Genomic DNA, 21,694 nt, shown 5'->3' with positions numbered 1-21,694 from the left:
CCTGGTGGTATGAGAGAACACATGCCAGATGAGATTTATTGCAAGTACCTACGAAGGCAATAATTTTTTTTTCATTCATGGCATCTGGGTGTTGATTCCTGAGGAAGGGCTTATGCCCGAAATGTCGATTCTTCAGCTCCTTGGATGCTGCCTGACCTGCTGCGCTTTACCAGCACCACACTCTCAGCATCTGCAGTCCTCACTTTCTCCCATCTGGGTGCTGATGGCTATGCCAGCATATATTGCCCATCTCTCTTTAAAACCCTGGGTGTGGTGGTGGTGAGCTGCCTTCTTGAAGCAGTGTAGTTCATTTGGTGTAGAACATTTTCAATGCTTCAAGGTATTTCAGGATTTTGACCCAGAGACACTGAAGGATCAGTGATATAGTTGTAAGCTACACTTTAAGTTTTTCACCTGCTGGTTCTAAGTCACAATGATGAGTGGCTTGAAGGGGAACTGCAGATGGAAATGTTCCCACGTGTTTTTTTGCTGTTGCTCTAAATGCAAGTGGTTGTAGGTATGGAAGGTGAATTTCAGCAGTGCATTTTGTGGATGGTTCACTCTGTTGCTGCTGAGCATGAGTAGTGGATGTGATCTTTGAGGAGAAAGTGAGGACTGCAGATGCTGGAGATCAGAGCTGAAAATGTGTTGCTGGAAAAGCGCAGCAGGTCAGGCAGCATCCAAAGAGCAGGAGAATCGACGTTTCTGCAGGAATGAGGAAAGTCTGTCCAGCAGGCTAAGATACAAGGTAGGGAGGAGGGACTTGGGGGAGGGGCGTTGGAAATGCGATAGGTGGAAGGAGGAAGAGCTTCTGGGCAGAGGAGATGACCTGGGTTGTGCAGTGAGAGAGGGACTCACTGAAATCCTTGTAGAGGGAGGAAGAGAGCTTCCCTCTCTCACTGCACACCCCAGGTCATCTCCTCTGCCCAGAAGCTCTTCCTCCTTCCACCTATCGCATTTCCAACAGCCCTCCCCCAAGTCCCTCCTCCCTACCTTTTATCTTAGCCTGCTGGACACACTTTCCTCATTCCTGAAGAAGGGCTCATGCCCGAAACGTCGATTCTCCTGCTCCTTGGATGCTGCCTAACCTGCTGCGCTTTTCCAGCAACACATTTTCAGTCGTGGATGTGATGCCAACCAAACTGGCTGTGTTGTCCTGGATGGTGTTAAGTTTCTGCATGTTGTTTCATAGCAATCCCTACAGTGTGGGAATAGGCCCTTCGGCCCAACAAGTCTACATCGACCTTTGAAGAGTAACCCACCCAGATCCATTCCATTACCCTATATTTTACCCCTGACTAATGCACCTAACATCCACATCCTTGGACACTACCAGAGCACCCGGAGGAAACCCATGCAGACACGGGGAGAATTTGCTAACACCACTCAGTCACCCAATGCGGGAATTGAACCCGGGTCTTTGGCACTGTGAGGCATCAGTGCTAACACCTGATCCACCATGCTACTCCCTACAAGAGTTCAGACAGATTGGAAATGTAGTTGAAGAGGAATAATGGATCCTTGGCTTTATGGTGGTGAGGAGAAAGTGAGGTCTGCAGATGCTGGAGATCAGAGCTGGAAATGTGTTGCTGGAAAAGCGCAGCAGGTCAGGCAGCATCCAGGGAACAGGAGAATCGACGTTTCGGGCATAAGCCCTTCTTTATGGTGGTGACTCCACTTTTGATGTGGATATGACCATGCTCATCATCCGGGTCTGTGTTCCAGTGAATGGCCAAACTGTTCCTGACAGGTTCTTCTCCAAATAGGCCAAGATACTACAGATAAATGAGTTGCTGGTTCAGAATTATCTCACCTTGCATTTTTTTTTCTCTATGTCTGATATGCACTTATTTTCAAAGGAATTTGTACCTTTTTTACGGGTGGGTGTGCGCGTGTACTGCTTCTGAGCTTTGTCAATAGAGCTAAATCATGGAGGCAAATGGATAAGCACCTGAAGAGCAGGCAAGGACGAGGAGATGGAACTAAAGGAATTGCTGTTGAAGAGAGCTGGCTTGAATAGGATGGGCCGAATGTCACTGAGTCGTCATTCATCCGGTAGGTGGCGCCGTGATGCAGCCTTAGCCCCGCCCTCTCCCTCCTCAGGGTTGTTGTGGTTTCCATGGGGACGAGGGGCGTGTCGGGGGGGCGGAGCGCGGTGGTTGGTGGGACGGTGGAGGACCGCTGGTCCCGGTTAGTCAGTCAGGACAGGATGTCGGTGAGTGAGCAGAGACCGTTATCACCGCCGCGGTCTCCCCTTCGGGCTCCGCGGCAGGAGGAGGAGGAGGAGGCGGCGGCGGAGGAGCAGGAGGCGGCCGCCGCCGCCGGCCTCAGTGTCAGGATGCCGGCTTGGAAGCGGGAGATCCTGGAGAGGCGGAAGGCCAAGCTGGCCGGCCCGGCGGCGGACGGCCGCAGCTGCATCCCGAGCCGGGCGGCGTCCCATAGCAACCGGGCGGAGCTGGAGGCGAGCCCGGGGGCCGAGGGCGGCGGCTCCGTGCTGCTGGAGAGTATCGCTCCCGTCCAGGAGAACCCATTCATTCAGCGGGAGCGGCGGAGGAGGAGGCGGCTGGGGGCGGACAGTCAGTCACCGGGGACCGGGGAGGGCGGCGGGGGCCCGGGCCCGGGCCTGGGCCTGGGCCCAGCCCCAGCTCGGGGCCAGGATGCGGCCAAGCCGCTGCAGCAGCTTCTCGAGTTGTACAGCCACATGCCGGGGGTCCGCACCATCCAGGCCGACAACATCATCATCATCGAGTCAGACCCGGATTACTTCAGTGAGCCGGGCAGCCCGGCCCGGAGCCAGCCCCCCCAGGCCCAGGAGCAGCTGCTGCCCCGGCCCGGGCACGGCACCGTGGCCGAGATCCGAGCCGCCGAGGTGCTGGTCTACGATGGCACGCTCAGCCGGAGCGAGGAGAACCTGAGCAGCCTGGGCAGCGGCGACGCCGGCCCCCCGGGGCCCCTGCACGGGAAAGTCAGCCGCCTTCTCGAGAAGTTCGACCGCAACTACGTGAAGCCAAGCCGGTCGCGGAGCACGGAGAACCTGCTGGACGGCTTCTCCCCCGCCCGGGACCGGCCCCGGACCCGAAAGCCACTCCTGTTGCCAAAGCCCCTGTCCGTCCGCCAGCCCGGCCAAGGGCCAACGAGTGCGGGCCCCAAGGGGCTCCGCTCCCCTGGCCCTCACCGGGACTGCCTGTCACCCCCATCGCAGCCCAAACCTTTCCCTTTGTCCTCGCCGATCAGGTGCTCAGGCCCCCCATCCCCTGGGCGCACGCCTCCTGCCTCCTCTGTGTCCTCGCATAGCCAGGGGGATGCTAAGCTGGCTGCCAGTGACAGGACTGAGCCCGAAGGCAGACCCTTCTCTGTATCCTCTTACCGCAAGCAGTTTGAGAGTGGACCTGCTACTGGGCATCTCAGGCAGAAAGAGTCAACCCCAAGTCTCACCACTCCCGCTCACCAAAACGGCAAGAGCAACTCGAAGGATCGGATCATCGAGAATAAGGTAATGGAGAACGGTCGCCCAGATCTCGATTTAATGAGAACCGATTCATTCTCTGTGAATGGAGGAGAAGTGGATAGTGAGGATCAGGTGGATGCAAGTGAACTTGGGAGTGGCCGGGTGCCTTATTCTCTCAGTGCTGCCAACAGCGAGGTTTCTAACGTGTGTGTGGTCGATCAGAGGAAAGCTTCTAAATTAAGCCCTGAGAGACCCCAGCCTCCTGCAGCGGATGCTTCCAAATCTTTGCTTGCAAAATCCAGTGCCACTCCCTCGGGGAAGATGAACCAGGACCACAAAGTGGCAGGTTCAGCCAAAGTAACTCCAAACCAATGCAACGGTGTATCTGCTTCCACCAGTCTGAATGACTCCTTTAAAATCATACCTGCCACACCTCCAGATGTTTCATCCATTCCAAAAGACGATATTCAGGCAAGGGCACTGGCAAACCTCAAAAAACAGTCGAAGAACTCATTTGTTGTGATTCCGAAGAAGAGGGCGAGTTCCTCTGTAGCATCCAGTGAAGCTTCTGATTATAAGGAAGCAAACCATGACTCTTATGAAAAGCCAAAAAATGAAAATGGTGCTTCCAATGCATCCAATTCTGAAGCTCAAACAGACTGGGTCTCTGCTGTTTCCTTGGATAGGATTAGCTCATCTGATTGTGAACAGAGTAATGAAGGAAAATTACTTTTTGGAGAGCCTCCTCTTCCCAAAGCAGATCCCAAGCCAAAGGAAGAAGAGGTTGTGGATAAACCAACATCAGGCAGTAACTATGAAGTTTCTTCTAAGCATATGAATGCTCCAATTTCAGTTGAGGAAGAAAGAACAAGCTTGTTGCCTACTCCAATGTCAGAAGCAGAGCAGAAAGCTGAACCAACTGTAACCCTCATAAAAGTGTCAGCTCGGAATGATGACCTCCCAATCACTAACATAGATGATATCTTGGGATCAGGTGAGAAAGTAACTCCCAAGCAACCAAGCAGGGCCAAATCAGCTGCAGCAAAGGACGAGCTTCCTGAGGAAAGAGTTGGTGGCCTACTTCACCCCTTTGTGCAGCGCAAGAGTGGAAACACTTTCACCGTTGTTCCTCAACGTAAGCCAGCGAGCAGAGCCCAGCAGACCTCTGTTGATGCAAATGAGGTTTCTCCAGCAAATGGGACTGATGAGCAAACAGTGGAAGATCCTGAAGCATCACTTGCCAAACTGGGAGTATTGCTAAAGAAACGCTATCCCCTTGCTGAGGAGATACAGGTGATTGGAGGGTATCTGTCATTGGAACGATCCTGTTTGACCAAAGCTGGATCCACAAGGAAGAAGGTAAGCTTACTGATTCACGTAACATCCTGGCTTCACCCTTTGCATGAATTCACCCAGGGTGAAACATTTCTTTTTGCTGTGTATCCTTGAATATGCTTGAGTGCTACGATTACAAAGTGGTTATTCAGCTCTGATGAAGAGTCATCTAGACTTGAAAAATTAGCTTGCTCTCTCTCCATGGATGTTGTCTGACCTGCTGTGATTTCCAGCAGTTTTTTTTTGTTTTCAATCACAAAGTGGTATTGGTTCATAAAGTCATGGTATAATGCAGAATAAAGCTGTTCGTCAGGAATATTCTTTCACTTTGATGTTAGATCCTGGCTGTTGCATGCCCTCCCCCAAAAAAAAAACAAAAATCTAGTGAATGAGATTCTTTCACCACTGATTTGGAAGTGAATGCAAGTCAGTGATTTCTATCAAATGACCTATAAGGTTAAACATGTGAGTAGGCGCTTTTACAGTGAGTCAATACAATATGGACTCTTGATTTTCGTGAGGGCTATTGTTTGATTTTTAGAAGCTACTTGAAGGTAACAAGTTGTAAATTGGAAATCAAATTGCTATTGATGCAGGACTTTGCAAACATTCTCTATATTTCCATTAAATGATATGAAAGAAACAAGAGACTTAGTACTGGACAGACTGTGAAGGAATCAACACCAAATAAACAGATTTTATTCATTTAGTGATTTCCACTCACCCTGTTATTGTCGTCTTGTCACTGATATTTAAATCAGACTCAAGATCAGCTTTAATGTTTCAGCTATAGTTTATCTGCTTGAAAGCCAAGCACAAAAGGAGGGTTTTGAAGACGGAAAAATGTAAGTTGAGAAATTCTATCGATGATGAATTAAGCTGCAAGTTAGCAATTTTTACTCACATTCTGTTTCACTGTGAGGGGCCTTATGCTTTCTCAATCTCCTGTCTCATTCCTTAGATAATCTCCCTAGTTTTCCCCTTGCTTTCGCTCTCGCTCGCTTGTTCTCTGTTTCATGTTCTCTCTCCTGTGCTCTTGCGCTCTCGTGCTCATGCAAATTATGTTATGAAAGGGAAGATAGGCAGCTGAAACAAGTCTGCCTTTTTACCACTGTATTTGCAGTCCTCAAAGTTGAACTCAGTGGTTCCTAACCGCACTTTTGAATAACCAGTCAGAGAGTCACCAGTTTGTATCTTAAACAAAAGACTTGGTAATTTATTAACAGTATAGTAACTACAATAGAGCAAAACTTAAACAACAAAGTAACCTAATTGGTTTGTGCTTTAAACCCTAAAAGAAAATAATAAAACTGACCATATTACTTAAGATGTGTTATTTTACAGGCATAGATAGTGGGTTGTCAGTTGATGTTCTGAAGATGTTGACCAGATAAAGGCAGAAATATTTAGGTTTCCAGTCTCTGAACTTTCAAGAACTGTCAGGTAGGGGGCTTTGACATCAACATGCAGAATCCTTCTCATAGGAAACACAGTTCAACGTGGTTGACCCTTAACTGCCTTCTAGGCAATTATGGATGGCCAGTAATAGCTAGAGATGCCCACATCCCATGAGTGAATAAAAAAGGAACCAGGTCCAATTTTGTCTCCTTTCTGACTGTCTCCTCTGCAATGTCTCGGCTATTATTCGATGCCTGCCATCTGCTTGGGTTTAAGGTGTCTCTGAAGCACACTGGAACTAATTCCCAGGGACTGGGAAATGATCCTGAGATTTTGACTGCATGTCACTTCAACACACCACCATACTCCCTGGTCAAAATCTCCGTCTCAGGCTTGCTGCGGTGTTCCAACGAAGCTTGGCGCAAACTAGAAGAACAACATCTCATTTTCTGCTTGGAAACCCTGCAGCCTTCTGGACTCAATATCAAGTTCAACAATTTTAGGGCCTGAGCACCACGAGTTTTGTTCTTACCCTAATGCATATACACCAGGCCTTGTCATCGAATAAGTTGCTACCTGAAATGAACCATCTTCAGCCTCTAATTGTCTCTGCTAACAGTTATTGATTCTCCCAAGCTGATCTTTACCCTTTCCTTTATCTGCCCAACTGATTATTTTTCTCTTTCTCTATGTCTCTCTCTTTTTCTCTCTCTCATCTCCACCGATTATTTACTCCTACTCCCTCCTCCCACCTCATCTTAGCTTCAGTCAGTTCTGAAGAAGGCTCAGTTGACCTGAAACCTTTTCTCTCCTGAGATGCTATCAGACCTGCTGAGGTTTCCCAGCAATTTGTTTTTGTCCCAGGGACTGACCTCCTTAATAGCTAACTACTATCATCTGTTTAACCATAATGCTCTCCCCTAGTGTTGAAGCAAATGCAGAATCTTTTTGATCAGGAACCAATCTGCAATTAACTTCCCGACCTTGCTCATGAGTTTAAAAAAAGGCTTGTGTGGTTTCATTTCCTTTTTAACAAAAGCTGTTGCCCTTAGTTCCAAAAGCCATCTTTATCTTACAGTTCACAGCTACAAATCCAAAATTGATAAAAGAATAAAATAAAAATAATGGAAAATCTGCAATGTTTTTAACAATTCGTAGCTGGAGCTGCACAGTATTCATTGGCATCTTGGCATCCCTGTCCTCTTGATCTGGTGGTTGTGCTGAGAACCCAGTTTGCTTTTGTTTCTCTTCATTTTGAAAGTTAATTGGCAGAGATGTTGTTACTGTGAGGGGATGGGGTGTGGACTATTTATTTTTGATAATTAGAAATAGACTTCCCTCAATGCATTGACCCTGGCCGCTACCAAAACCTCTTTCCTCCCCTCCCATCTTTCCCACTCAAAAACACCCTGAAAGCACTTTTTAAAAAAAAAACAAAATCCCAAAGGAGAAAGAGTGGTGTCAGCTATCCATTGACTCCCAAATACTGTGGTTCTGCTTGGAAATAATAGTAATTTCAACTTGGAGCAGCATTTATTTGTAGCTTTAATTCTTGTTTCTCCTTAGCTCTTGTTCCAGCTCCTCCAGCCATAAGATTTTCCCCTTATCCCTTTGCTGCTCCCTCTAATCATAGGTGCTGTTTTTGGTGAAGCAGCAAGCATGGGGTAGAAGGAATGAGCTGGTCTGTCAGCATGGGTGCGATAGAATCAGTGATTTGAGGAGCAGCTCCTCTTCTATGCTCCACTGCTTTCCCGATACCATTAAGAAGCCTGAACCAGCCATTGTTCCGCTTCATGTGGACAATGGAGGACCCATAATGTAAATCAATTTGGGTCCTTTGTCGAGTATTTCACCGTATCTTTATTTTATGTGGCCTGCTTTAATATGGTATGCTTGTATGTTGCTTCTGTGAATTTTGAATCCTGACCTCAATATTGTCAGGATTGGAGTTTCAGGATTTTGACTTAGCTGCAGTTAGGCTTGGCAATAGTCTTCCAAATTAGGATATGTGTTTTGAAGGGGAATTTGCAGGTTGTAGTATTCCCATGCATCCGTTGCCCTTGTCCTGGGTGGCAGAGGCTGTGGATTTGGGAAGCTGTCGTTATGAATCAATGGAAGGGTGAATGAATGAAGATTTCAACCAAATTACATGTAGATTAAAATCCCCCATGCTAATTGCTGTACCATTTTTACAGACATCAGTTATTTCTTTGTTTATTGTCCACCCCAATGTGATGTTATTATTTGGTGGCCTATAAACTATGCCTATCAGTGATTTTCTTCTTAGAATTTCTAATTTCCGCCCAAATGGATTTAGCCTCATTCTCAGCACCGGATGGATGTAATCCTTGAATATCAGAGCTACACCACCTCCCTTACAATCCTGTCTGTCTTTCCGAATAGTCAGGTACCCCTGGGTATTTAGCTCCCAGTCGTGACCATCCTGTAACCATGTCTCCGTAATGGCTACCAAATCATATTCATTCGCAATGATTTGAGCAGTTAACCCATGAGCTTTCATATGAATGCCACGAGCATTCCGGTAAAGTGCCTTTACACCAACTTTCTTACCCTTATGATTTCCAACATCTGTAATCTCTCCTGCGTTATCCTTCCTTTTTGCCTCTTTCATGGTCTGCCTTGAACTTAAATCTTCCTGTCGACATGCTAACCTGCTGCTTACCCTTTTATTTATCATAATTTTTGCTGTCACTTTCCCTTTTCCGTCCTCCCCACCTCACAAGTTTAAAGTCCTAGTGACCAACCTATTTATCCTTTTCACTAGAATGCTGGTTCTAGATTGGTTCAGGTGCAGAACGTCCCAACGGTACAGATCCCTCTGGTTCCAAAACTGATGTCAATGTTCCATGAAATGGAAGCCCTCTTTCCCACACCACTTTAGCCACTTAGTGTATACTTCCCTAATTTTCTAATCCCTAACCCAATTTGCACGTAGCTCAGTCAATAATCTGGAGATTATGACCCTCAAGGACCTGTTCCTGAATTTTGTTCCTAATGCTTGATAATCCCCAAACAGGTCCTCCATCCTATCCTTGCCTATGTTGTTATCCCAACATGGATCATCATAACTGGATTCCCCACCCCCACCCCGCCAGCCAACATGCATTCAAGCTGGTCAGAGATGGCCTGCACCCTGGCACCGAGCAGGCAACACACCATGCGTGACTCCCTATCCAGCTTGCAAAGGATATTATCTATCCTCCTCATTGTCGAATGCCCTATAATTGCCACTTGACTTTTTGCTCCCCCCTCTTGAATGACCATGGTGCAGTGGTCAGCTGGCTCATCCTCTGGATACTGCCACTACAGTACAAGAGCCCATTAACTAACATGATTTGTTGAATAGACGTATTAAATCACTCTGTTCTGGTATATTATTACACAGCTCTAGATTGAGTGGGACTTAATTCTGGCTCAGAGGTAGGGACACTACTACTGTACCAAATAGTGGAAACTTTCCTCTGAGACCATTTGTTCAGAATATTACAGAGCATCTCCCTCTCCTGTTGGAGTTCTCAGGCTGAAATGAAAATAATGTCAAGTGCTGATCCATTATTTTTTGGTTTGCTATTTGCAATGAGATAAATTACATGAAGTACACATGTGCAAGAGGAGTGGTCAATAGAGATGTTCACAGTTGTAGGTGAAAGCCATATTTGAATGTAAGGTACACCTGTGTGTGAGAAATGTATGCTGGGACATTTCAAAGAACAAAATGTAAAGGCAGGTATTGTCAGATGCATGTTTCATCTTCAATAGATAATGGGTGTGTTGGGAAATGCATTGCCATTGTGAGAAGTGGGCATTGTGATGTGAGATTTGCTGTCTGGGGCTCGGTACATGTACTTATGCCTTGGTGGTGCTGATATTGACTTTCTTTACTGGAAATGCTTCTTAATTTCTTTTATGGTATTGATAAGTTGTGCATTTAATTTAAATTTGACAATAAAGAGGTTATCTCCACAGCTTCTCACTGTATTTCTTGCTGTTTGACAATTTGCTTTGATATGGGAAAAATAATTTTGTCCTGATTGACAAACAGTTGGAGCATTTATGAATAAAGGTATTTATTCTTAAAATGTTTTAGAATAGTTCAAAGTCGAGAGGAATACACAGTCATTTATTTAAGAAGTTCAGATTGATATGTTTTCCATTTCATCAGTTGCTCAGGCAACTGAATTTCAGTACGGAAAAAAATATGAGCTGTGAACCTGGTGATATTCTGTGCGACCTCATCCGGTGTCTAGAATCACTTGATTGGATCACAACGATTTGGTGAGTCATCCTGAGGGGTGAAAGTCATTTCTGTTAATGATACGTGACTAAAGCTTCAAGTGCAAAGGTTGCTTCTCGTTGGGGTGACATAAATAATGGTGTGGTTTCCTAGTGTGACTCTGAACAGTTGGTATTAGTGAATGGATAGCTTAATACAGGTGATAATGCTCTAGCAGTACTGTGGCAATCCTGCGGGATCGTCTTTGAGGTCAACCTGTCTTAAATGTCATGTTGCAGGGCCACAGGTTTAAATCGTGAAAGTGTCTTGTTATCAGGACTCTTGAATATCCCTGGTGTTGTGTAACTGTCCAATTAGTGTGGAATTGGGAAGTCGGAGCCCAGACAAAATAAAATGACTTGTGGCATGGGGGCTATATAATGAGATGAGGTTAATTTTTATAATTTGTAACACATTGAGAACACGAACAATGGTGATCAAGCTCAGTCTGATATGCAGCCAGAAGGATTGAAATCTGTGTTGCTCATAATTCCCTGTGCTGCCCTGTAAATATACATCATAAGATATAGGAGCAGAATGAGGCCATTCAACCCATCGGGTCAGTCCTGTCATTTCATTATGGCTAATATGTTTCTCAGCTCCATTTACTGCTTTCTCCACATAATCCTTGATTCCTTACTAATCAGGAACCTGTTACTCTCAGGGGTAAACTCTCCTGCTTAATGTAAGCCAGCAACACAGAAAAGATTCATCCCGTGCGGTAATCTGTGAAAATTCGAGAGGCGAAGAAATATTTAAAGTAGAAATTTATAACTTTAAGAAATAAAGTATAACAGAGAATAATTAACTAACAACTATTTACAACTCCTTACTCTAACCTATCTTTTACCTGCCCCTTCTACAATACTAGTCTGATAAAACCTCCGATTACGATTTACAAAACAAAACTTCTTATCTCAAAACCAGGCAGCTTTCGTTCTTCTTGGTATTTTGGTTTTTTCTTCTCAGGGATTCTGCTTCATAGGTTACTGATTGGTGAAGGTACTTTTAAGAGAACTATATAGACAATATGTGCAGGAGTAGGCCACTTAGCCCTTCGAGCCTGCACTGCCATTCAATATGATCATGGCTGATCATATCTCGCGCAGACCTTTTACATGCTGGTAGCTTGGCAGTTCTCCTCTCAACTGCTCAGTTTTCCCCAGTCTTATACCCCCCAAAGCATCGGATTGACTCGAGGCTTTTCAGATTGTCAATATACTCCATTCAAATGGATTGGAGTTTGGTATTTTTCGGCGTATAATTTAAACTGATTGGCCTAATTTAAATCTTTTTTTTTTGTTTCCAGGCAACCAGCTACCCCAGTAGCTGGGCCACATGTTTACACTCTATCTTATTGAGAGCACTTGGTGCTGTCACTGATAGCTTTTAACTCTCTTAAAGGTACAGTACACTTCTACAGCTTCGTAACAAATGTATCTTGGTCTTAAATACACTGAATGACTTGGTCTCTATTGCCTTTTGTGGCAATGAGTTCCACAGAGCCACCACCCTCTGGCTGAAGGCATTCCTCCTCATCTCTAAAGGATCATCCCTTCTTCGTGAAGCTGTGCCCCTGATTCCAAGTCTGTCCTAGCAATGCAATTATCTTCTGCACATGCACTGTACTTGGGCCTCTCGATATCCTGTGAGTTTCAATTAAATTCTCCCTCATCCTCCTATAAGCCATTGAGTATGGACTCTGAGACCTCAACTGCCCCGATATGATAAACCTTTCATCTCTGGGATCATTCTTGTAAACCTCCTCTGGACCCCGTCCAATGCCAGCGCATCTTTCTTTTTATACAGAGCACAAAACTGCTCACAAACGAATGCCAACATTGCGTTGTCATTTACAATTAGCATGTCATTTACAAGTGTAAGATTCTCTTCTCACTTTATTCCACTTGATATCTAGGAACTGATGAAAGCATTAAATTCTGAAAAGAAAAATAGTAAGGTGGTAAGGAAAAGCCAGGGAACTATAGACAAGTGAGTCTGACATCAGTGGTGGGCAAGTTGTTAGAGGGGATACTGAAGGACAGGATTTACCTCTATTTGAAAAGGCAAGGACTGATTTGGAATAGTCAATATGGCTTTGTGTGTGCGAAGTCATGCCTCACTAACTTGGTTGAGTTTTCTGGGCTCAGTGGTTAGTATTGCTGCCTCACAGTGCCAGGGACCCTGGGCTCGTTTCTAGCCTTGGGCGACTGTCTGTGTGGAGTTTGTAATTCTCCCTGTGTCTACGTGGGTTTCCTCCCACAGTCCAAAGATGTGCAGGTCAGGTGAATTGGCCATTCTAAATTGCTCATAGTCTTAGGTGTATTAGTCAGCTGGAAATAGGTCTGAGTGGGGTTGCTCTTCGGAGGATCGGTGTGGACTTGTTGGGTCGAATGGCCTGTTTCCACACTGTAGGGAATCTATTCTAATTTTAAAAAAAGTTGTAAAGAGGGATTGATGAAGCCAGAGCGATAGATGTGATCTATAATGGACTTGAGGAAGGTGTTTGATAGGTTCCTCATGGTAGACTGGTTAGCAAGGTTAGATCACATGGAATACAGGGAGAACTAGCTATTTAGGTGCTGAACTAATGTGAAGTTGGGGAGACAGAGGGTGGTGGTGGATGGTTGCTTTTCAGAATGGAGGCCTGTGACCAGCATTGTGCGACAAGGGTCAGTACTAGCTCCAATGCTTTTTTGTCATTTATATAAATAATTTGGATGTGAACAGAGGAGGTAAGGTTCGTAAATTTGCAGATGACACCAAAATTGGAAGTGTAGTGGTCAGTGAAGATTGTTACCTCAGCTCAATGGGACTTTGTTCAGATGGGCCAATAGGCTGGAGAGTGGCTAATGAAGTTCAGATAAATGTGAGCTGCTGCATTTTGGAAAGGCATGTCAGGGCAGGACTTATACACTTAATGGTAAGATCATGGGGAGGGTTGCTGAACAAAGATCTTGGAGTGCAGGTTCCTTGAATGTGGAGTTGCAGATAGATGGGACAGTGGAGAAGGCATTTGGTATGTTTTCCGTTATTGATCAGTGCACTGAGTATAGGATTTGAGGTGTCATGTTGCAGCTGTACAGGGCACTGGTTATCCCGCTTTTAGAATACTGCATTCAATTCTGGTCTCCCTCCTGAAAGGATTCAGAAAAGATTTACAAGGGTTTTGCCAGGGTTCAAGGGTTTGAGCTATAGGGAGAGTCCATATATGCTGGGGCTATTTTCTTTGGAGTGTTGGAGACTGAGGGGTGACCTTATAGAGATTTATAAAATCATGAGGGGCATGGATAGGGTGAATAGCAAGGTCTTTTCCTGGGGTTGGGGAGTCCAGAACTAGAAAGGGTAGGTTTAAGGTGAGAGGGGAAAGATCTAAAAGGGACCTAAGGGGCAACAGATTCATGCAGAGAGTGGTGCATGGATGGAATGAGCTACCACAGGAAATGGTGGAGGCTAGTACAGTTATAACATTTAAAAGGGATCTGGATGGGTATATAAATAGGAAGGGTTTAGAGGGTATGGGCCAAATGCTGGTAAATGGGGGTAGATTAAAGGAGGATATCTAGTCAGTATGGATGAGTTGGACCAAAGGGTCTGTTTCCATCCTGTACATCTCTGTCTCTATTTGAGATGTCCTCCCTCTTGCTTGATATCTGTGCTTTGTGTATACTGTGCATAAAACTACAATATCAACAATGTATGACTGTATTGTAACTGAATAAACAATAATGTAATAAAAAGTAAATGAATCTTAATACTACCTTGTTTTTATAAGGGAAAGCAGGGTTTCATACTTTACCCTCCCTACATGTTTATGGATTCATTAATAAAATCACTTATTCTGAATTCCAGTGCAGAGCAGAATCAACCATAGAGGGACCCTGTATCACATTTGTCAGGAAACAGCACTGCAATCTAACGTTGTAATAAGGGAACAAATGCGCCATCCTTACTTGGTCTGGCCTACATGTGACTCCAGACCTACATCAGTATGGTTGAATCGTAACTACCTTCTGAACTGACAGAGCGAGTCACTTAATTCAAGGGCAGTTAGGAATGGAAACAGATACTCTAATGACATCCAATTCTCATTAAATAATTTTATAAAATGGCCATTTGTGCATATCTGCATCTCTCAATCAGCAATGTGACAGTAGCAAGTTGGATTTATACACCAAGGGGTGGCTCAAAGGTTAGGAATAGGAGGACGGAGCAGATGAATGCGTGGCTGAGGAGCTGGTGTGTGGGAGAAAGATTCACATTGGGGTTGTATTATAGATCTCCTAATTCACATTTTTGGATCATTAGAATCTCTTCTTCTAGGGTAGAAGTGACCTGTACCAGAATGATGGTTTGCACCTGAATTGGAAATGGACTAATATACTGGCAGGGAGACTTGCTAGAGCTGCTCATGAGGATTTAAACTAGTGAAGGGGGGAGCCAGGGAGATAGTGAGGAAAGAGATTTATCTGAGACTGGTACAGTTGAGGAAAGAAGTGAGTCAAACAGCCAGGGCAGGCAGGAACAAAACAGAGATCAAAGTCGGGCTGATAATTTAAACTGCATTTATTTCAATGCAAGGGGCCTAACAGGGAAGGCAGATGAACTCAGGGCATGGTTAGGAACATGCGACTAGGATATCATAGCAATTACAGAAACATGGCTCAGGGATGGACAAGACTGACAGCTTAATATTCCAGGATACAAATGCTACAGGAAGGACAGAAAGGCAGGCAACAGTGGAGGGGGAGTGGCGTTTTTGATAAAGGATAGGAATACCGCTGTACTGAGGCAGGATATTCCCGGAAACGCATTATTTGGGTGGAACTGAGAAATAAGAAAGGGATGATCCCTTGTTGGGGTTGTATTATAGATCTCCTAATAGTCAGCAGAAAAATGAGAAACAAATTTGTAAGGAGATTTCAGTTATCTGTAAGAATAATAAGGTGGTTATGGTAGGGGATTTTAATTTTCCAAACATAGACTGGAACTGCTATAGTGTTAAGGGAGGGGAATTTGCTAAGAGTGTGCAAGAAAATTTTGAGTCAGTATGTGGATGTACCTATTAGAGAAGGTGCAAAACTTGACCTACTCTTGAGAAATAAGGCAGGGCAGGTGACTGAGGTATCAGTGGGGGAGCACTTTGGGGCCAGTGACCATAATTCTTTTAATTTTAAAATAGTGATGGAAAAGGAGAGACCAGACCTAAAAGTTGAAGTTGTAAATTTGTGAAAGGCCAATTTTGACGATATTAGGCAAGAACTTTCAAAAGTTGGGGCAGATGTTCACAAGTAAAGGAACCGCTGGAAAATGGGAAGGCCTTCAGAAATGAGAGTCCAGAGATAGTATACCGAGGAACTTGGATTATCAGAACGAGATGGGTGGGCACTACTTCGTTCGGAAAATTGATTATTTGGTTAATTGATTTTCTCTGGGGCTTAGGGTTTTCTGTGAAGTCTGCTCCCCGTTCAGGAGACTACGTAAAAATGCACTGCATGCAAGACCGGATCGGGTGTACCCTAGAACTCTGGGGGAAACTAGGGAAGTGATTGTTGGGCCTCTTGCTGAGATATTTTTATCATCAATAGTCACAAGTGAGGTGCCAGAAGACAGTAGGTTGGCTAATGTAGTGCCACCATTTAAGAAAGTGTGTAAGGACAAGCCAAGGAACTATAGACCAGTGAGCCTGACATCAGTGGTTGGCCAGTGATAGGAGGGAATCCGGAGGGGCAGGATTTACACGTAATTGAAAAGGCAAGGACTGATTAGGGATAATCAGCATGGCTTTGTGCATGGTGAAATCATGTCTCATGAATTTGATTGAGTTTCTTGAAAAAGTCACAAAGAGGATTGATGAGGGCAAAGCAGTGGATTTGATTTATATGGACTTCTGTTAGGCGTTTGACGAGATTCCCCATGGGAGACTGGTTGGCAAGGTTAGACCTCATGGAATACAGGGAGAACTAGCCATTTGGATACAGAACTGGCTCAAAGGTAGAAGACAGAGGGTGGTGGTGGAGGGTTGTTTTTCAGACTGGAGGCCTGTGACCAGTGGAGTTCCACAAGGATCGGTACTTTTCGTCATTTATATAAATGATTTGGATATGAACATAGGAGGTTTGCAGATGACACCAAAATTGAAGGTGTAGTGCACAGCGAAGAAGGTTACCTCCGATTACAACGAGATCTGGACCAGATGGGCCAAGGGGCTGAGAAGTGGCGGATGGAGTTTAATTCAGATAAATGCAAGGTGCTGCATTTTGGGAAAGCAAATTTTAGCAGGATTTATACACTTAATGGTATGGTCCGTGGGGGTGTTGCTGAACAAAGAGACCTTGGAGTGCAGGTTCATTGCTCCTTGAAAGTGGAGTCGAGTGAAGGAGAGTGAAGAAGGCGTTTGGTATGCTTTCCTTTATTGGTCAGAGTATTGAGTACAGGGGTTGGGAGGTCATGTTGCGGCTGTACAGGACATTGGTTAGACCATTGTTGGAATATTGCGTGCAATTCTGATAACCTTTCAATTGGAAGGATGTTGTGAAACTTGAAAGGGTTCAGAAAAGATTTACAAGGATGTTGCCAGGGTTGGAGGAGTTGAGCTATCGTGAGAGGCTGAATAGGCTGGGGCTGTTTTCCCTGGAGTGTCGAAGGCTGAGGGTTGACCTTATAGAGGCTTGTAAAATCATGAGTGGCATGGATAGGATTAATAGACAAGGTCTTTTCCCTGGGGTGGTGGAGTCCAGAAATAGAGGGCATAGGTTGAGCGTGAGGGGGGATAAAATTTAAAAGGGTCGTAAGGGGCAATGTTTTCAAGCAGAGTTTGGTGTGTGAGTGGAATGAGCTGCCAGAGGAAGTAGTGGAGGCTGGTACAATTACAACATTTAAAAGGCATCTGGATGGGTATATGAACAGGAAGGATTTAGAGGGATATGCGCCAAGTGCTGGCAAATAGAACTAGATTAGGTTGGGATATCTGGTTGACATGGGTGAGTTGAACTGAAGGGTCTGTTTTTGTGCTGTGCACCTCTATGACTCTATGTTGCCTCTCAGCGCCAGGGACCCGGGTTCGATTCCAGCCTCAGGTGGCAGTCTGTGTGGAGTATGCACATTCTGTACGTGTCTGCATTGGTTTCCTCCCACAGTCCAAAGATGTGCAGTTTCAGTGAATTGGTCATACTAAATTGCCCATCGTGTTCAGAAATGTGTAGGTTAGGTGCATTCGTCAGGGGAAATGTAAAGTAATAGGGGAATGGGTCTCTATGGGTTTCTCTTCAAGAGGGTAGGTATAGATTTGATGGGCCAAAGGGCCTGTTTCCAAACTGTAGGGATTCTTCTATTCTAAGACATTTTCTTCTTTGGATTTTTTCACATATAGAGGAGTCCCATGGCATTTTTTCACTGGAGTTTCATCAAATACCAAATATGGCATTGAGCTACAAAGATTTTAAGATTGCTGACCAAAGCTTGGCAAAATGGTAGATTTTTAGGGTGTCCTGAAGGGAGGGAAGCAGACAAGAGAGATGAAGGTTTAGGGAGGAAATCCGATCATCAGAGCCCAAGTCGTTGAAGTCAAGGTTGAGTTTAAGTTTGGGGATGTGTGAAAATCAACAGTTGCTAGAGAGATCTTGAAGTTGGACTGGAGGAAGTTACTGAAATAAGGAGGCAGTGGAGGGGTTTCAAAGCAATAATAAACATTTTGAGATTGAAGACTTTACCAGACAAAGAGGGATTGTTAGAACATAGACCATTACAGCACAGTACAGGCCCGTTGGCCCTCAATGTTGCGCTGACCTGTGAAACTAATCTGATGCCCATCTAAACTACATTATTCCATTTTCATCCATATGTTTATCCAAATACTATTTAAATGCCCTTAAAGTTGGCAAGTCTACTATTGCAGGCAGGGCATTCCACGCCCCTACTACTCTGAGTAAAGTACTACCTCTGACATCTGTCCTATATCTGTCACCCCTCAATTTAAAACTATGTCCTCTCTTACTCACCATCACCATTGGAGGAAAAGGGCTGTCACTGTCCACCCTATCTAAACCTCTGATTATCGTATATGTCTCAATTAAGTCACCTCTTGGTAACGAAAACAGCCTCAAGTCCCTCAGCCTTTCCTCATTAGACCTTCCCTCCACACCAGGCAACATCCTAGTAAACCTCCGTATCCCTTCTGTATCCTTCCATATCCTTCCTATAATGTGGTGACCAGAACTGTATGCAATACTCCAAGTGCGGCCGTATCAGAGTTTTGTACAGCTGCAATATGACCTCATGGCTCCCAAACTCAATCCCTCTACCAATAATATGCCTTCTGAACAACCCTCTCAACCCGGGTGGCAAGTTTCAGGGATCGCTGTTCATGGACACAGATCTCTCTGATCATCTATACTACCAAGAATCTTGCCGTTAGCCCAGTACTCTGCATTCCTCTTGCTCCTTCCAAAGTGAATGACCTCACACTTTTTCTGCATTAAACTCCATTTGTCACCTCTCAGCCCAGCTTTGAAGCTTATCTATGTCCCTCTGTAACCTGCAACATCCTTCAACACTATCCACAGCTCCACCGACTTTAGTGTTATCCATACATTTACTAACCCATCTTCTCTGCCCTCATCCAGGTCATTTATAAAAATGACAAACAACAGTGGCCCCCAAACAGATCCTTGTGGTACACCACCAATAATTGAACTCGAGGATGAACATTTCCCATCAACCACTACCCTCTGTCTTCTTTCAGCTGGCCAATTTCTGATCCAAACCGCTAAATCGCCCTCCATCCCATGCCTCCATATTTTGTGCAATAGCCTACCATGCAAAACCTTATCATACGCCTTACTGAAATCCATATACATCACATCAACTGCTTTACCCTTATCCACTAGTTTGGCCACCTTCTCAAAGAACTTAATAAGGTTTATGAGGCACGACCTACCCTTCAAAAACCACGTTGACTATCCCAAATCAACTTATTCCTTTCTCGATGATTATAAATCCTATCTCTTATAACCTTTTCCAACACTTTACCCACAACCAAAGTAAGGCTCACAGGTCTAAAATTACCAGGGTTGTCTCTACTCCCCTCCTTGAACAAGGGGACAACACTTGCTATCCTCCAGTCTTCTGGCACTATTCCTGTAGACAGTAATGACAGTTGGTCAGTGATGGGTGAACAGAATTTGGCGCCAAGTTGGAATTGAGCGGCAGATGTTCGTGTAAGTTTATGGAGGGTCAGAGACTGGTGTGGAGAGCATTGAAGTTGTCTTATCCAAAGCTATTAATAGTGTGAGTGAGACGGTGACCAGCAGAGGCAGTGTCAAGCAGCGATAGAGATGGAAGTAGATGGACTTGGTATGGATACATAATCAGAAGCTCAACTTGGAATCATGATACCAAGGTTGTGAATGGTCTGTATAAGCCTTGTGCAGTTGCCAATAAGATGAATGAGTCACGACTGTGAACTGGTATGTGTGACAGTTATGGAGCACAATGGTTTCAGTCCTCCCAATATTTAGTGGTGTTGCCGGACATGGACAACACTTGAGTCAAATTATTTCCATGAAAAATTCTTAAAAGTGTGCAGGAGAAATTCAAACTCTGATCTCTCTCTAAATTTCTTTAAAATCTCTCCAGAAGGTCAGTAAGCAAGATGTATTTATGAAATTCTAAAAAGAACAGCCATCTTCAAAGTATTCTCCGCCTTATTCAGCCTTTGTCATTCCTTACTTTGCCATTATCCTCTGGAAAACTCATCCTGTCAACTCTCAAACAGGCTAGTTGAAATGTCACAAAGTACAGTTTGAGCTCACAAACTTCACTAATTGTAACTCCAACAACTCCTCTTCATCGTTTATTTCTCCACATTGGTTGAATAAAGTTATGCCTGGATGTCATACACATAATATGAAGAATCAAATAGAGTGTCAAAATACTTAGCAGAGCATGTGTTTTTGTGTTGTTGGTTCAGGACACTAGGAAGTACTTTGAATAGGTAAAACCCTATGGGATCTTTTACCTCCACATGAGAGGGCAGACATGTCCTTTGTGTAATGTCTCATCTCAAAGACAGTAATGCCACCAGGAATGAATCTTTCAGGGCTGGAGTTCAGTATGTGGGGATATTTTGATTGAGGTGGTCACTGTCATCACTTGAGCTGTTTGTAGTGTTCCATTTGTATAGCAATGGGGCTGTCGATGTTCCACCATGGTTTCATCGTGGGTGTTGTGCTCATTTCCCTGGTGGTGAACCTTAACTTACAACCTTCTAACTCTCTAAAGTATTATGGCTTGAGCAATGGCTAACAATAAAAATGTAAATTGCTGGATTGGAGGTGCTGTTCAATGGCCCAGCACGAGTACAACTTGTGCATAATTTTTTTGAAATGTCAGCCTTGTACTCAAGTCTAAATATCTATTCCTGTTGAAAGGTTCTTAGTCAAAGCCACACTTTGTGTTTTATACTTCCTCACCACCACTTTGCAGAACTAAAGTACAATGAAATAGTTGTTAAAGCAAGGTATGTCTTCAGTCTCCTGATTCTCAGTAGCTTATGTGGAACTAACTAGTGCTTCCTGTAGAACCTTTGTTAACCATTTCTCTTGTTTATATGCATCTCTGAATTGAAAATGGTCACTCTTAATTTTATTATTTCAGTTGGTATTTCAGATCTGTGTTCACTGGGGAAGACACAAGCAATCTCCCTGAGGTAACAGTGGCTGAAGGATCTGAACCGAAGGGAATTTATATTTGCCAGGAATTGGTGTTGGAGAGACTGTTAGGTCTGAAGGTTGATAAGTCCCCGGGGCCTGATGGTCTACATCCCAGGGTACTGAAGGAGGTGGCTCGAGAAATCGTGGATGCGTTGGTGATTATTTTCCAGAATTTGATAAATTCAGGATCAGTTCCTGCGGATTGGAGGGTGGCTAATGTTTTATCACTTCTTAAGAAAGGAGTGAGACAGAAAGCAGGAAATTATAGACCAGTTAGTCTGACCTCAGTGGTGGGAAAGATGCTGGAGTTTATTATAAAGGATGAAATTACGACACATCTGGATAGTAGTAACAGGATAGGTCAGAGTCAGCATGGATTTATGAAGGGGAAATCATGCTTGACTAATCTTCTGGAATTCTTTGAGGATGTAACTCTGAAGAAGGACGAGGGAGATCCAGTGGATGTAGTGTACCTGGACTTTCAGAAAGCCTTTGATAAAGTCCCAC

The 21,694-nt window shown here is 44.5% G+C and overlaps 1 protein-coding gene across 2 annotated transcripts in view; it reads left to right on the top strand.

The window, feature by feature from the left end:
• Nucleotides 1-2,209: 2,209 nt before the first annotated feature.
• The window catches only part of anapc2 (anaphase promoting complex subunit 2), a 184,346-nt gene continuing 164,861 nt past the window's right edge, over nucleotides 2,210-21,694 (top strand). For both annotated transcript variants that reach the window (XM_087998567.1, XM_043719833.2), the window contains exon 1: nucleotides 2,210-4,807. In XM_087998567.1, the coding sequence (XP_087854693.1) occupies nucleotides 2,210-4,807 (2,598 nt within the window). The remainder of the gene's footprint in view (nucleotides 4,808-21,694) is intronic.

This window comes from Chiloscyllium plagiosum, unplaced genomic scaffold (assembly GCF_037043375.1).
Source record: "Chiloscyllium plagiosum isolate Xiang-an unplaced genomic scaffold, Cpla_swu_hap1 HiC_scaffold_21, whole genome shotgun sequence".
Taxonomy (NCBI): Eukaryota; Metazoa; Chordata; class Chondrichthyes; order Orectolobiformes; family Hemiscylliidae; genus Chiloscyllium; species Chiloscyllium plagiosum.
Note: the sequence above shows the minus strand (reverse complement) of the source record. Positions and strands in the feature narration are given on the sequence as shown.